At 45.1% G+C, this 12,564-nt stretch overlaps 1 protein-coding gene across 4 annotated transcripts in view; it reads left to right on the forward strand.

Moving 5' to 3' along the window:
• NRP2 (neuropilin 2) overlaps nucleotides 1-12,564 on the forward strand; it is a 119,445-nt gene that overhangs the window by 73,701 nt on the left and 33,180 nt on the right. For 3 of the 4 annotated variants that reach the window (XM_037849786.1, XM_037849788.1, XM_037849787.1), the window contains exons 12-13: nucleotides 985-1,125; nucleotides 12,051-12,313. In XM_037849786.1, the coding sequence (XP_037705714.1) occupies nucleotides 985-1,125; nucleotides 12,051-12,313 (404 nt within the window). Of the gene's footprint in view, nucleotides 1-984; nucleotides 1,126-2,410; nucleotides 2,785-12,050; nucleotides 12,314-12,564 lie in introns of those variants that run through there. The other variant, XM_037849789.1, reaches the window with a different exon arrangement.

Consider the following 12,564-nt stretch of genomic DNA (forward strand, 5'->3'; position numbering starts at 1 on the left):
GCCAAGGTTTTTCCGCTGTCTCTGTAGCCACTGCCGGCAGGCGTCCAAATTTGGGTTCCCATTTCCTCTCTTCCTGGACTCCACCCCCACTTAATCACATGTTTGTCACTAGCTCATACTGGATTTGCAAGCTGGGTAGAACCTCCAAAGAAGCTCTTTTTGGTTCAGTCTTCTGGCTTAGGCAGGTGAACAACCAAGGCAGACGGGACAAACTTTCTGTAGTCACTTCTTAAAGATTGCCATGGAGAAGGCGTTCTCTACTTGGCATCCTGACCTTCAGGCACTCAGGACAATGTGAAATTATTTCTCCCCCTGGTCAGGGCCGAGCTGGGTGGGCGGCTGGTCTGGCTGCTTCGTATTGCCCACATTGTTCCAAATAGCCTGTCTGGCAGTTCCTCCCTGTGCAGTTGCTGGGCTGTCCCAGTCTTCTGAAACAGGAGACATGTCACAGAGAGGTGAAGGGCAGCAAACAAGCCCTCCTTGTTTCAGAGGTCACTTGCTCTCACTGCCCAGCACCTCCCAGGCATTTCGGCCTCTCTGGATGCTAATTGGTTGCCCCATCACTACTGAGAGCCAGGCTGGCAGGAGATGAGATAATGCTTTTAGGGGAGTCAGCCTTCCACTGAGGCGCTGTGGAGACATTCTCCCTTGGCATTGAGCAAACAGCGATTTTCACATTTGTCTGCTCTCCGAGGTGGGCAGAAGAGGCTGATTTGAGCCTGAAGCCATTTGGTGGCCTCATTTATAATCGCTTACTATGGGAACCACTGGCAGACTTGGCTTTCATGCCTGGGAAGGATGAGACCAAAGTCTGACCCAAAAGCCAGCCACCGCCAAGATGCGTTAAATGAATAAGCAAAAGGAGCCACTTCTTTCTCTGCTCCTCACTCAGGCTTTGCCAGCCATTTAAATAGCACCACGGTGGCTGTTCTCTGAACCGATTTCATTTGCTTTCCTTTGGGTTATTTTTTTTCCCCCTTTTAGACAAAGATTTGCAGCTCCCTTCAGGATTCAATTGCAACTTTGATTTCCCCGAGGAGCCCTGTGGTTGGATGTACGACCACGCCAAGTGGCTCAGGAGCACCTGGACCAGCAGCTCCAGCCCGAGTGACCAGACATTTCCAGGTAAGCCTGCTGTGAGTTAAGCAATCAAAGAGTTAAGGCTGCACATTTTGCAGCCCCAGATGCCCTTACAAGTTTCATAACTTCCCACCACAGAGCCTTTTGCCCACAAACCACCAGAGTCTTTGCTCAAGACGTCACCCCACAGAATAGCCGGTTGGTGGTTCCCAGCCCTCTCTTGTGATAACAGAAGAGCCTGGAAGCTGAGAGGAAGGGAGGGAGGGAGGCCAAGAGAAAAGAAAGGAAAGAAACAAGAAAGGGGGAGTTGGGAGGTCCTAGGCAATGGGGCAAGTCAGTATTCCCTTGTTCCCGTGGCCAGCACTTTGCTGCCACCATCACAGAGCCTCTTGTCAAATCCAAGCTGGTCATTGTTCTTAAAATGGCTCATTGGGAAACCACTGGCCTTGAGTCTGACTGATACTTCCCTAAGGGTATCATAGCTTCTGTAGCAAACCAACTCAAGTGACTGAAATGCTGCCACACCCATGGGGGTCTAGAAGTGCTGCCAGCACCTGACCTCTATAAAAGTGTTGCTGCCAGTTCTCGAAATATTAAGTCCCCCCTCCTGGTTCTGGAGGGACAGATTTCAAAAGCCTCTCCTGGCACTGTTGATAGAGAGGGGTTTCCTTTAACTTTTATATCTAGATAGAAGCAAAAAGTTGTGTACTCTCTCCACTGTCACACGCTTTTACAGTGATGTCCTGGTAAACGTTTAACAACCAGTTCAGGGGGAGAGAGGGTGTTTTGTAATGCTTGCCACTTTCAGTGGTATAAATACTCCTACCATAACTGAATTCCTGCTACCAACATGACAACATTGGAAGTGGAGTTGAAAAGAGAAGCACAGTCACTTGGCATGATACACTTTTCCACCATGCAGATACAATAGATAGGAATAAACCCAGGGGCATACTACTATTAAAACGTATTAAAATAATTAGGAAGTGAAGAGTTTTGAGTACTCATTACCTTCTGTTTTTATATAATTTATTTAATTCTAACTTTATATAATTTAATTTTTAATAATGACTGAGTTTAACAACTGATTTGCAAAATTCCAGAATTTTAACAGTTGCTTCCCACAAGCCAGAACACATCAGCTCCAGCACACGCTAACTGCCTTCAATTTTCCTACACCCTGGCTTGGATGGTGGGCCCCCACAAGCACTTGAGAAGAAAAGGGTTAATTCTGGAAATTAGTAGGTCAGACTTTCCCGGGCTATGATGGGAAAAGAATAGAAAATAAATGGAGGAAGGGAAAGCAACACCCCCCTCCCCACCTCTGCAGGGTTCCTCAGAGCTGCCCTGCTGCCCCTCACCCCCAAGAACTGCCACGTCCCCTGACCCCCAGGGGACAGCATGGGGACAGATGCTACAAGAGCACTGCAGGCCGGCCTCCTGACACAGCCCGCACTTGCTTTCCCGGAGGGTCACAGCGTCTGCTCCGGAGAAAAACATTTTCATATTTCAAGTGTTTATCTCTTCAGCATTTGAGTGCTCAGAGAGATTAATATCTACAGATCACCGCAGCCTTGGGCAACAGGAGAGAACACTTACCCTCGTCCCAGCCTTAATCACCCTCCCCCTCTCCTTCACTGCAATAATGTTTAATTAATATAATGAGCCTCCTGCACGTTAGGAAAAAAATACTTGTTTTTATAACCCAGCCTGGATTTTTCATTTCATTTCCTCTCCTTTGAGACTTGGTCCAATTAATTGGTTGTCTTTCCCAACCCCCCACTTTTTATCAAACATAAAGATGTGTGGGGTATGTGTATGTGTAGTGTTTGTATGTATTTGTGTGTTTATGTGTGTATGCATGTCTGTGTATGTGTTTTTATCTGAAGGTGTTTGTGTATTTTTGTGTGCATGTGCATATGTGTGTATGCTTTATGTGCATATGTGTTTGTAAATATGTATTTGCATGTGTTTGTGTGCATATGTTTTGTGTGTTTGTGTATTTGCATGTGAGTGTGTTTGTGGTTTATATGCATGGGCGTGTGTGTGTCTGTGGGGTGTGTATATAAGGGAGCAGCTTAGCAGAAGCACCTTATATAAACGTGGGTTCTATACAGGATGGGGAGGTTTTCTGGCTTTTATTCAGCATCCATCCTCAGGTTCTTTCTAACAATTCCAGACTCCTCTTTTAGACTCTCTAAGCAGATTTTCTCCTAAGAATATCTGAGGCCACCCCTACCAGGCCGACAAGGTCACCAATTAGCAAGTGACAGTTCTGGGAGAGCTGAAGTTTCTCTCCACTTGACCCTGGCCTTTGCCTCTGCCCTTTGCTGGTTCACCTTTGCCTCCTCCTTGTCCAGTCCTCACCCTCACCTGAATGCCCGTCGGCTGACCCGGCTCCTGGTGAGGAATTTTAGCCTTTGTCCTCATTCCAGTTGATTCATTACACCCTGCGGTTTGGGACGGCTTTTCAGAGCGAGATCGAGAAGCGGGCAGGATTCCAACCTTTGGCTGAATGGACGGGGACAGAAAGAAAATCAGGGCCATAAGGAACTGCTACATCTGATGGTGCTCCTTCCGTAAGATATTAAGAAGGAAAATAATTATCTTCCCCTTCCAGAGGAATCCCTAAAGTTTGGAAAAGTGGCACTTGTAGCCTGCCTCCAGAAAACAACACTGTAATATTGTTCTCAGAGCCTTTCCCTCTATCCCCTGATGATTTTAAAAATCATTTTCTGTATTTCCCATTTTCCTTCTCCTTTTAAAATTGGATATCAGACTGCAAGCAGGAGAGGACAGAAAGCCCTTTCTGTTCAGGGTGGTCCTTTCTTCTCAAAAAAAAAAAGGAGGGTACCCTGAGGGGAGCAGTTGGGAGAAAGGAAACAGCTGTGCTTGGTTAGGGGCAGGGCAAATGCTAATAGGTTCAGAGTAGCTGGCGCCTTCCAAGCCAAATCCGAAAGCTGGCTGTGTCCCCATCCTTTGCCATTCCATAAAAAAGAGACCGTTCTATCCTTTTAAGAGGCGTGTGCCATATGTCTTATCCCTTTATTAGATGGGTAAACAGTAGTAATTAAATTTAAGAAGGAGGTGTCTCCATCAAGTGTACAGGGAGTCGAGGTGGAAGAGGAGGGAGTAAAGAAAGGAAATGGCCATGTTGAAACATCACACAGGCTGTTTGATTAAAGTGCTTGTGGAAACTACTTACATTCCTTAGATATTTTCTGATTTAGTTTTCTCATGTTTTCTTTCTTTCTTTCTATTTTTTCCCCCCTTTTCCTTTTAAGTAAGAAATTAGTTCTGTTCTTTTGGCTAGTGGGAATGGCTGCTTAAGGCTGTCAAGACACCCTTGGTTTCATTCCACTGTTTTTGTTTTTTTGAGATTGTCTTTTGGGCTGCTCATAATTCCTTTTTTTAGCTCTCTGCCTGTGGCTTAGCTGCCTGGCGTGGGTTCATACCAGCCCCTGATGTCCCCATTCCAAAGTCAGTGACCTCTGGAGGTGGCAGAGGATCCAGCCTCAGTTTTCTCTGAGAAGCTACTCTGCCTCCTTCTCTGTAGCTACAGTGACATAGAAAGTACCCTCTTAGTGGAGCCAGCATATTTTCTACAGACTTTCTCAGGTGCTTTGATCATAAATGGTTTTGAGAAAGCTCAGATTTGGGCCTTTCAGGAACAAGGCAGAAACTCCTTGAGATGATAGGGTGAGTCCAGGTCTCTGCTCTGTCCAATTCAGTAGCCACTAGCCACACCTGGCTATTTAAATTTAAATTAATTAAAATTAAATACAATTAAAAATTCACTTCCTCTGTCACACTAGCCATATTTCAAGGGCTCGATAGCCGCACTGTCTTGGACAGGGCAGATATTGAACAGCCTTTAGGCTTCAATATCAGAGGCAACCCCCAGGACCCTTGCTGATATAAGCCAAGAAGCAAATGATTAGGGACACATGTCTTCTCTATGTTCCCTTGGGGAGTGTGTTCCACTGAGTCATTTAAACTTCAGTGAGCAGCTATAGTAAAGTTAAGTAAATGAACTAGTATGAGATGATATAGGTACTATTTCTATCAATCAAAAAAAGCATCCTATGTAAATAATAGTTATTATTATTGTCAGGAGTGAGGCAAGAAGAATAGAGGTAAAGGGTAATACGGCAAGTCAGCTTCAGAATCCTGAAGTGTATAGTCTCCTGAAATGTAAGCCCCTGCATACATTGGTTGACCCCATGAAGTATCAGTACAGCCTTCTTTACAGTAACTTAAATCAAGATAGGAAGAGCTATAAAGAAACAAGTAAAGTCCATGTAGAATGGCATCCCATTATCAAAGGACAGAGCTTTGACCATCTAGCATTTGCATGTTCATGATTGCGAGGACAGCACACATTTGCTCTGAGTTCAAGAACAAGTTCAGGGGGAGTAGGTTAAGAACCCTAATGTTCTAAAATATTTGAATTTTACAAATGGTGGGTGTTCCATCAAACATAAGTGGTAGACTTATTGACTCCTCTTTTGGGCTGTTTTGATGAGGATTAGGCCACTGAATAAATTACGTTAGAATACAAGACCAGGGCTGTGATTCACTGGGGACATACACAAGAGAAAACTGAATATGGGTGGGTATGAGTGGCTGGGTGGTGGCAGAAAAATCAAAGGAAATAATTGATGTGTGTACTGGCTTATGATGTACTTGCTTTTTGACAGTGAGCTAGTTGTGACTCTATGAATTAAAAAAACAACTCTCTGAGCTCAAAAGATCTTCCCCCTAGGTGGGGCTGATGGCAGCAGACAACCCAGGTGCTGGATTGGCTTTAGATTGAATTGCTTTCAGAAAGACGTTGTTGTGGCTTGGCTGGGGCATGGACACTACAAATACAGAGACAGGAACTTCTCGGGCTATGCACTGTGATTAGATAATTAAAGACCAGGAACAGCTTGGCTAAAAGATAGCCAATATTCAAGGAATATTTTCAACTGGAAAATGAAGAAGGGAGGGAAACATCTCTGGCTTTGTGAAAAAGACAACAATAGAGAGTAGAAGCTGTTACCTCTTTTTTCCTGAAAGTCACAATTGATTGAGTTTCCCAGCAGTGTGTGGGTTGATAATGAAGTGACAGAATGATAATAAGATCCAATTGCAAACCTTCATGAAAAACCGACATACGGAAAAACAGCTATAGGTAGACTTCTGCAAAGACCAGACTCCACACCTCCAACGTCCACAAAATAGTCTATTGTAAACCTTGAGAACATCCTGCTGAGTTCTGTCAACGTCACCATTTCCCTTGACGTTGAACTGGTTGTGAATTTGAGGACCTTAGCAGAGACAGACTGACCTTGAGAGGCCAGCTGAGGATCTGACTCATGTTTTAAACGTGACCTATCCAAAGAGACTGCATCTCCTGCAGCACTAAATATTCTTTCAGATGGTTGTTCTAGTAGGAGGGCAAGATGCTAGCCAGGAGATGTGTGTGTTGGGCAGATGGTATGTTTGGCTTTGCGATTGCTGGAAAGATCAGGCTGGTGATTTATTTCAGCATTTGGTAAGGTATGGACACAATTGATACCATTGCTGTTTGTCCATCCACAGTCACATGTTCATACTGCACTTGTTCAGCTGAAGCCAGATGCAGCCGTAAATCTCCAGGTGAAATAATCAGGAGACCCTTTCCAAAGACAGCAGCCGGCTAAAAGGCCCAAATGACCCTGTCCTCTGAGCTTCCTCTCAGCCCTTTTGAACTCCTGTTGTCCATTCCCATGTGATTGTTTTCCCTGAATCGTGGGCAAAAACAGATGTTTTGAGTCAAGGACCTAGCAAAATGCCTCCAAAGTATGTCAGGTCCTAGAGGAAAGGGATTATATCTCTGGTACATTTCTTTCTTAATTCTCTCTCAGCAACTGAATGTATTTCCTTTCCATTGTCTTTTTGTTGGAAACTATCCATTGCCTGCATCACGACAGTCAGCTATAAGAACAAGAAGATGGGCTCTAGCAAGCAGGGCTGGTTCTTAGCTGGTTGGTTTGGGCAGCCTCTGGACATATTCAAAGGATTTTTCTGTAAGGTCCAAGTAAACCAATAAAGTAGCCCACCCATACCATGCCTCCTTTATCCTCTGTCAAGTAATCAACTGCCACTGTTTGCTTAGAACTCCTCTTTGTCAGTGGTGGGCCGTAAGTTGAGATATTCCAGAAGAACAAACTTCACTTGCAGCACACACGTTCAGTCGCAATGTCCGCATGTGGATGCCATGATTTAAAAGAGTTGAAGTGATAAGCTTGAAGAGGTCAGTGGAGACACCCTCTAACTGAAGTTCTGGAAGGCAGACATTTAGAGGGGCAAGAGTAGCATTTCCTGAGGAAGCAAAGAGTAAGGATTTTAATTCAAAGCAAGTGAAAATGTTTCTGAGTCAGAGGACAGAAACTGACTATGCTCCATCAGGGAAAGAAGGGGGAAATATATCTAAATGGCAGCAGGACAACTTACAACTGGATTTAAGAAGTTTCTGGCAGTTAGGATTGTAACCTAGAAAACACATTGCCAACGTGGCCTATGAAATCTCCTTTGGAGAATTTAAAGCAAAGGCTGGACAGCTGTTGGGGGGGATGTTTTCAGTTTGGTTCCTCTGGGAGGCAGGGATGGCCTGCTCTAAATGATCTCTTGAGATCCACTCTCATTCCAGGATCAAGTAATATTTTATTTCACCTACTGTGGATTGACACAGAAAACATCTGGGTAAACAGTGCATGGTGAACAAGTTGGGATTTGCTGGTTTCTTGGGTTAGGATATCTCTGGGGAACCAGTCTTATTCCAAAGAACATCTTTATTGTTCTCACATCAAACCATATACTTCCTTTTGAATCTGGGACTGGCTTTCCCAGGTAATTTGTTCCCCTTCTACTTTTGTTCTTTTAATATAATAAAGGCAGATACAAGAGACAGTATGTATAGTGACAGTAGTAATAATAATGATAATAATAAGCTTTATTGAGCTCTTACTTTGTGCCTGTTACTGTGCAAAGCACTCTCCATGGCTGGTTCTTTTTACTCCTTCCCACAACGCTATACAGTAAAACTGTCATTGTATCCATTTTCCAGATGGAAAGATGGAGGCTTTCAAAGGTGAGTGAGCATTAGGCCACTGTCCCAGCACAGGCAAGATCCAATGCTATGGTGATTGAACTCAGTCCAATTAGGGTTCATGTCCTACTTCCATCAGTCTCTAGCAGTGGTCTTGGATATATTACTTCAATTCTCTGAACCTCAGTTTCTTTTTCCTTTAGTTTCTGTTGTTTTTTTTTCACTATTTTTACCTTTTTTTTTTTCCTTTTTTTCCTTTTTTTCTTTTTTCTTTACTAACAGTGAAAATGGAAAAAAATATTTATTTCATGGAGCCATTGGGAGAATTACTTATGATAAGACAGCTAAAGCCTCCAATGCAATATCTGGCACATAGTAGGTGCTCAGTTAATGTCGGTTCTCTTCCCTCTGCTTTTTCTCTCCCCTTTCCTGGGCTTTGATTTACTTGGTCAGAGCTGTTCCTTCATGATGTCCCTGGTTCTAATCAGGCCTCTCTCAGTGACAGGCAGGAAGGGACGTTTTGCAACTCAGCATCCCTCTGACTGATGTCTACTGCTAATTCTTTAAATTTACATATCATCTTTCTTCCCTGGAGCTCATAGCACTTAACAGACAAGTGGGGCACAAATGATTTAACGCAGTGAAATTCAGAGGCCTGCTTGTCCTGAGATTCTGCAAACTAGTGGATTAGCTCAGATGTCAGCACTGAATGATGATCCTTCAGCAGCTCGTGCTTAGCATGCCGCTAGCATTAACTCTCTGGTCTTCCCGCAGCCCTTTAAATCATGCCTGGTGATTATCATCTTACTGTAAGATAGGGGAGAGGGGATGAGAATAGAGGAGAGGGGGCTATCAAGGGTCCCTGAGAGAGGCCATCGGTGAAACTTCTGGCTGAATTGTGCTGTGAGTTTTAGTAACAGGATGGGTAAATACAACAGACCCAGATAAAATCCAGTCAGCCCAGTTCTTCACACCTCCACACACATGTTACTCACCAAATTCTAACCGCTATGCTATGATTTCCCTGCCGTTGAAAATGTAAATTCACACAAGTGGCAGTGTTTCTGCCAAGCAATTTTTCAGTTGGCAAGTAGGTCTTATTTGTGAAATTGTGAAGGAAAAAGGCTGAATAATAAGTCTCTGAAATCTGGTTTCCTTTATATGTGAGGTGGAGACAGTTAAGGCTTGGAAGTTACCAGGAGCCTGGGAGCATTTGGGGAGCTTCTCACTAGTGGTTCAGTGGATTGGATGCTTCCACAGGTCACCCAGTTATTATTTATTCAACGTTAAAGAGGGCTTTTGGCTCAGGAAGGTGGTGGGGATTGCGAAGAGTTTATATAAATTTACCAGAAGTTAGCTGATTCTCTCTCTGCCCTTGTTTCCAATACTTAGCTTCATATCATTCTTTATCCATTTGTTTGTCATTTGTTCATCATTCATTTATGGGAACTAAATTTTCTTGAGTAGTGGCATATGTATGGCACTACATAGGGGCAGGGGGAAGAAGCAGGCCTAAGCCTTACATGTGTGAGATCAGGACCTTACAACCTAAGTGGGGGAATCAGAAAATCACACATCAAACAATTATAGTGTAAGGCAGCACTTAGTTACCTGCTGAAATCCATGGGAAAAAATGGCCTTGGATTCTTTCAAAAACAAAGTAAAATCAGTGGTGCAGACAGTGTATGCCAGAGTTGTTGCGAGAAGCGGGAACTAATGTTGCATGTGCTTGCACGGTAGGGGGAAGAACTAGTGAAAGAGGTGGTGTGGTGGGGGGATGAGGAATTAGAGGTAAGAGGAGAAAAGGGAGCAGCGGGCCCAGTGGGGAAGCCAGTTTGCCTTGAATAGGGTGTGATTGCAAGAACTGGGGGGCAAGGTACTTGGGCACAGTGAAACAAGCAGCTTCCAGCTGGAAAGTAGGAAACCCGCACTCCAGGCTCGGCTCCTACCACTTACTGGCCTCATGACCTTGGACAAGTCACTTTAACCTTTCTGAGCCTCAGTTTCTTCAGGTGCAAAGTAAGATTCATCATACCTACTTCACAAGCTTTGAGTGAGGATTAAATGAAATAATGCACATGAACGTGCTTTGTAACCTGCAAAGAATTATGCAAATATGAGTTATAATGATTATCATTAACTGCGGTAGTAATAAGATCTGATAGGGGAAGAGTAAATTTAGAAGTTCTTCTACTATCTGGTTGTGGCACCAGTGTCTCCTCCCTCAGCCAACCACCACCATCAAAATGCTCTTCTGCAGACAACTAACTGCCTTTTTACTAATCTGTGCGGATTTGGGCCTTAAGGAGGGATTATGCAGACAGATATGGTTCTGGATAGTTGAAGAGGCACAAACTGGAATCCCAAATATGCATCCTAAACTGATCTAATCTGACCTCAGGGGAGGATGGCTTCTGGAGCAGTAATCCCCCTAGAGTCTAACAGGAAAGGATTTAGGGAAGCCAGGGAGGTGGGCCAGGCGGCTGGGAGGCAGCAGGAGGGGGGCAGGAGAGGAAGGAGGAGCTTTTTCTGTGCTGCTGCTGGGAGGGCTGTCCCAGGCTCAGCTCTTCTTGGCATGATGACCTCAGCAGGGGTAATAACCACCATGCAGTGGCCCAGGGAGTGCCACGTTGAGTCAGGACTCCTGAGCCCTCGCTTACCTCCCCAGGACATTCACAGTTCCTGCTGGGTAAGAAAGCTCTGTGCATGTGCCTCACATTAACATGATGCATCTGATGTGCCCTGCATTCCATGCTAGGGATTTGGTGAAAAATATCCTTACCATCTGCAGAAAGGTTCAGAGTAAGATGCACCCCTCTTTTTTAAAGCCCAAGATGAGGCAGTGAGATTTCCTCCTGAAGTGCCACCTTGCCCTCCGCCCAAGTGGCTCAAGAGCTCCTGTACAAATTGGATTTGCAGATGCTGGCCCTGGCCTGTGTCTGCAAGGCCTGGGTCAGCCCACAGTAATGGGAACTCAGTCTTCTGCATAGTGTTGGATGTTTTTGGAATCAGTCAGCCAAAACATTCCTCAAACATTTGGATGGGTAAAACCTAGATTTCCCAGAATGTGTACATTCTCTGCTGCACACATAGCCTTCGTAAGCAATAACGATGGCACCTGTCACCACTGGAGCCGTGTACGCTTGTCTCGGTGAGAAAGGCCACTGAGTTCAGGCCCCCCAGGGTGGACAGGGAAGGAAGTGGGGGGTCAGACCCCCTAGATCACCCTTACTCAGCCACCATCCATCCCCCATTCTGCTTGAAATTGATGCCAGGTTTCTTTTTCTTTTTTTTTTTTTTTTTTTTTGATGCCAGGTTTCTGAATCACAGTCACTGGGGCCCAGGTGTCACTTAGGAGCATTGGTGAAGACAAAAGATTTTAAACATCTTTTGTTTGGTCAATGCCCAGCCAAGATGGCAACGACTTGAAGCATAAGCTACCTGGCCAGAGCAATTCTCCAATCTAATGCCACCTCACCCCCTGTAAACTATTCCCTTATAATTCAGTTTATCAGACTTCATTGGCCTTTGAAGGAAGCCAGTGATGAGTAAGACATGGGTCTGACCTCGTAGAATCTAGTGGGAGAAGACAATCACAGAGGCCAAGATATAAGCCAAGTGCTACAGATAAAAGGTCACAGAACTGATACCCAGGAATAGGCAAACAGGACTGATTTGACTCAGAGACCTCAAGAAGGGCTTCAAGAGGACACAGTATTTGTATCAAGACCCTAATGGAGCCTTAAGAAAGGGATGAGGAGCCTAGAGAACAAAACATGTGCAACCAACACACCCAAACTCTAGTCCCAAATGCCCCCCAAAGGGGTCACAGCTGCTAACTGGTGTCTTGCCCGAGCGTTTACCAAGAACCTCTGTTTGGGTTTGTTTCTCCCAGATGACAGGAATTTCTTGCGGCTGCAGAGCGATGACCGGAGAGAGGGCCAGTATGCGCGGCTCATCAGCCCACCTGTCCACCTGCCCCGCAGCCCCGTGTGCATGGAGTTCCAGTACCAGGCCACGGGCGGCCGCGGGGTGGCGCTGCAGGTGGTGCAGGAAGCCAGCCAGGAGAGCAAGCTCCTGTGGGTCATCCGCGAGGACCAGGGCAGCGAGTGGAAACACGGGCGCATCATCTTGCCCAGCTACGACATGGAGTATCAGGTGGGGTGGTAAAGGGAGCCGGGCGCGGAGGTCCGCGGGAATTGTTGTGATCTGTATTTCAGTATTTCAAAGGACCGTGCCCATTCATCATTAGGGAACGTGGTTAAGCTCTGCTGTTTTCATTGTGTTTCTCCTGTTGCCATGACAACTAAATGACACTCTTATTTGTTATTCAGAATGTGCCTATCTCTACACCCAGACTTAGTTCTTTGTTCCTCCTATTGCCTTTTATATTGCAGAAATCTTCTCCA

Source organism: Choloepus didactylus, chromosome 9 (genome assembly GCF_015220235.1).
Source record: "Choloepus didactylus isolate mChoDid1 chromosome 9, mChoDid1.pri, whole genome shotgun sequence".
Classification (NCBI taxonomy): domain Eukaryota; kingdom Metazoa; phylum Chordata; class Mammalia; order Pilosa; family Megalonychidae; genus Choloepus; species Choloepus didactylus.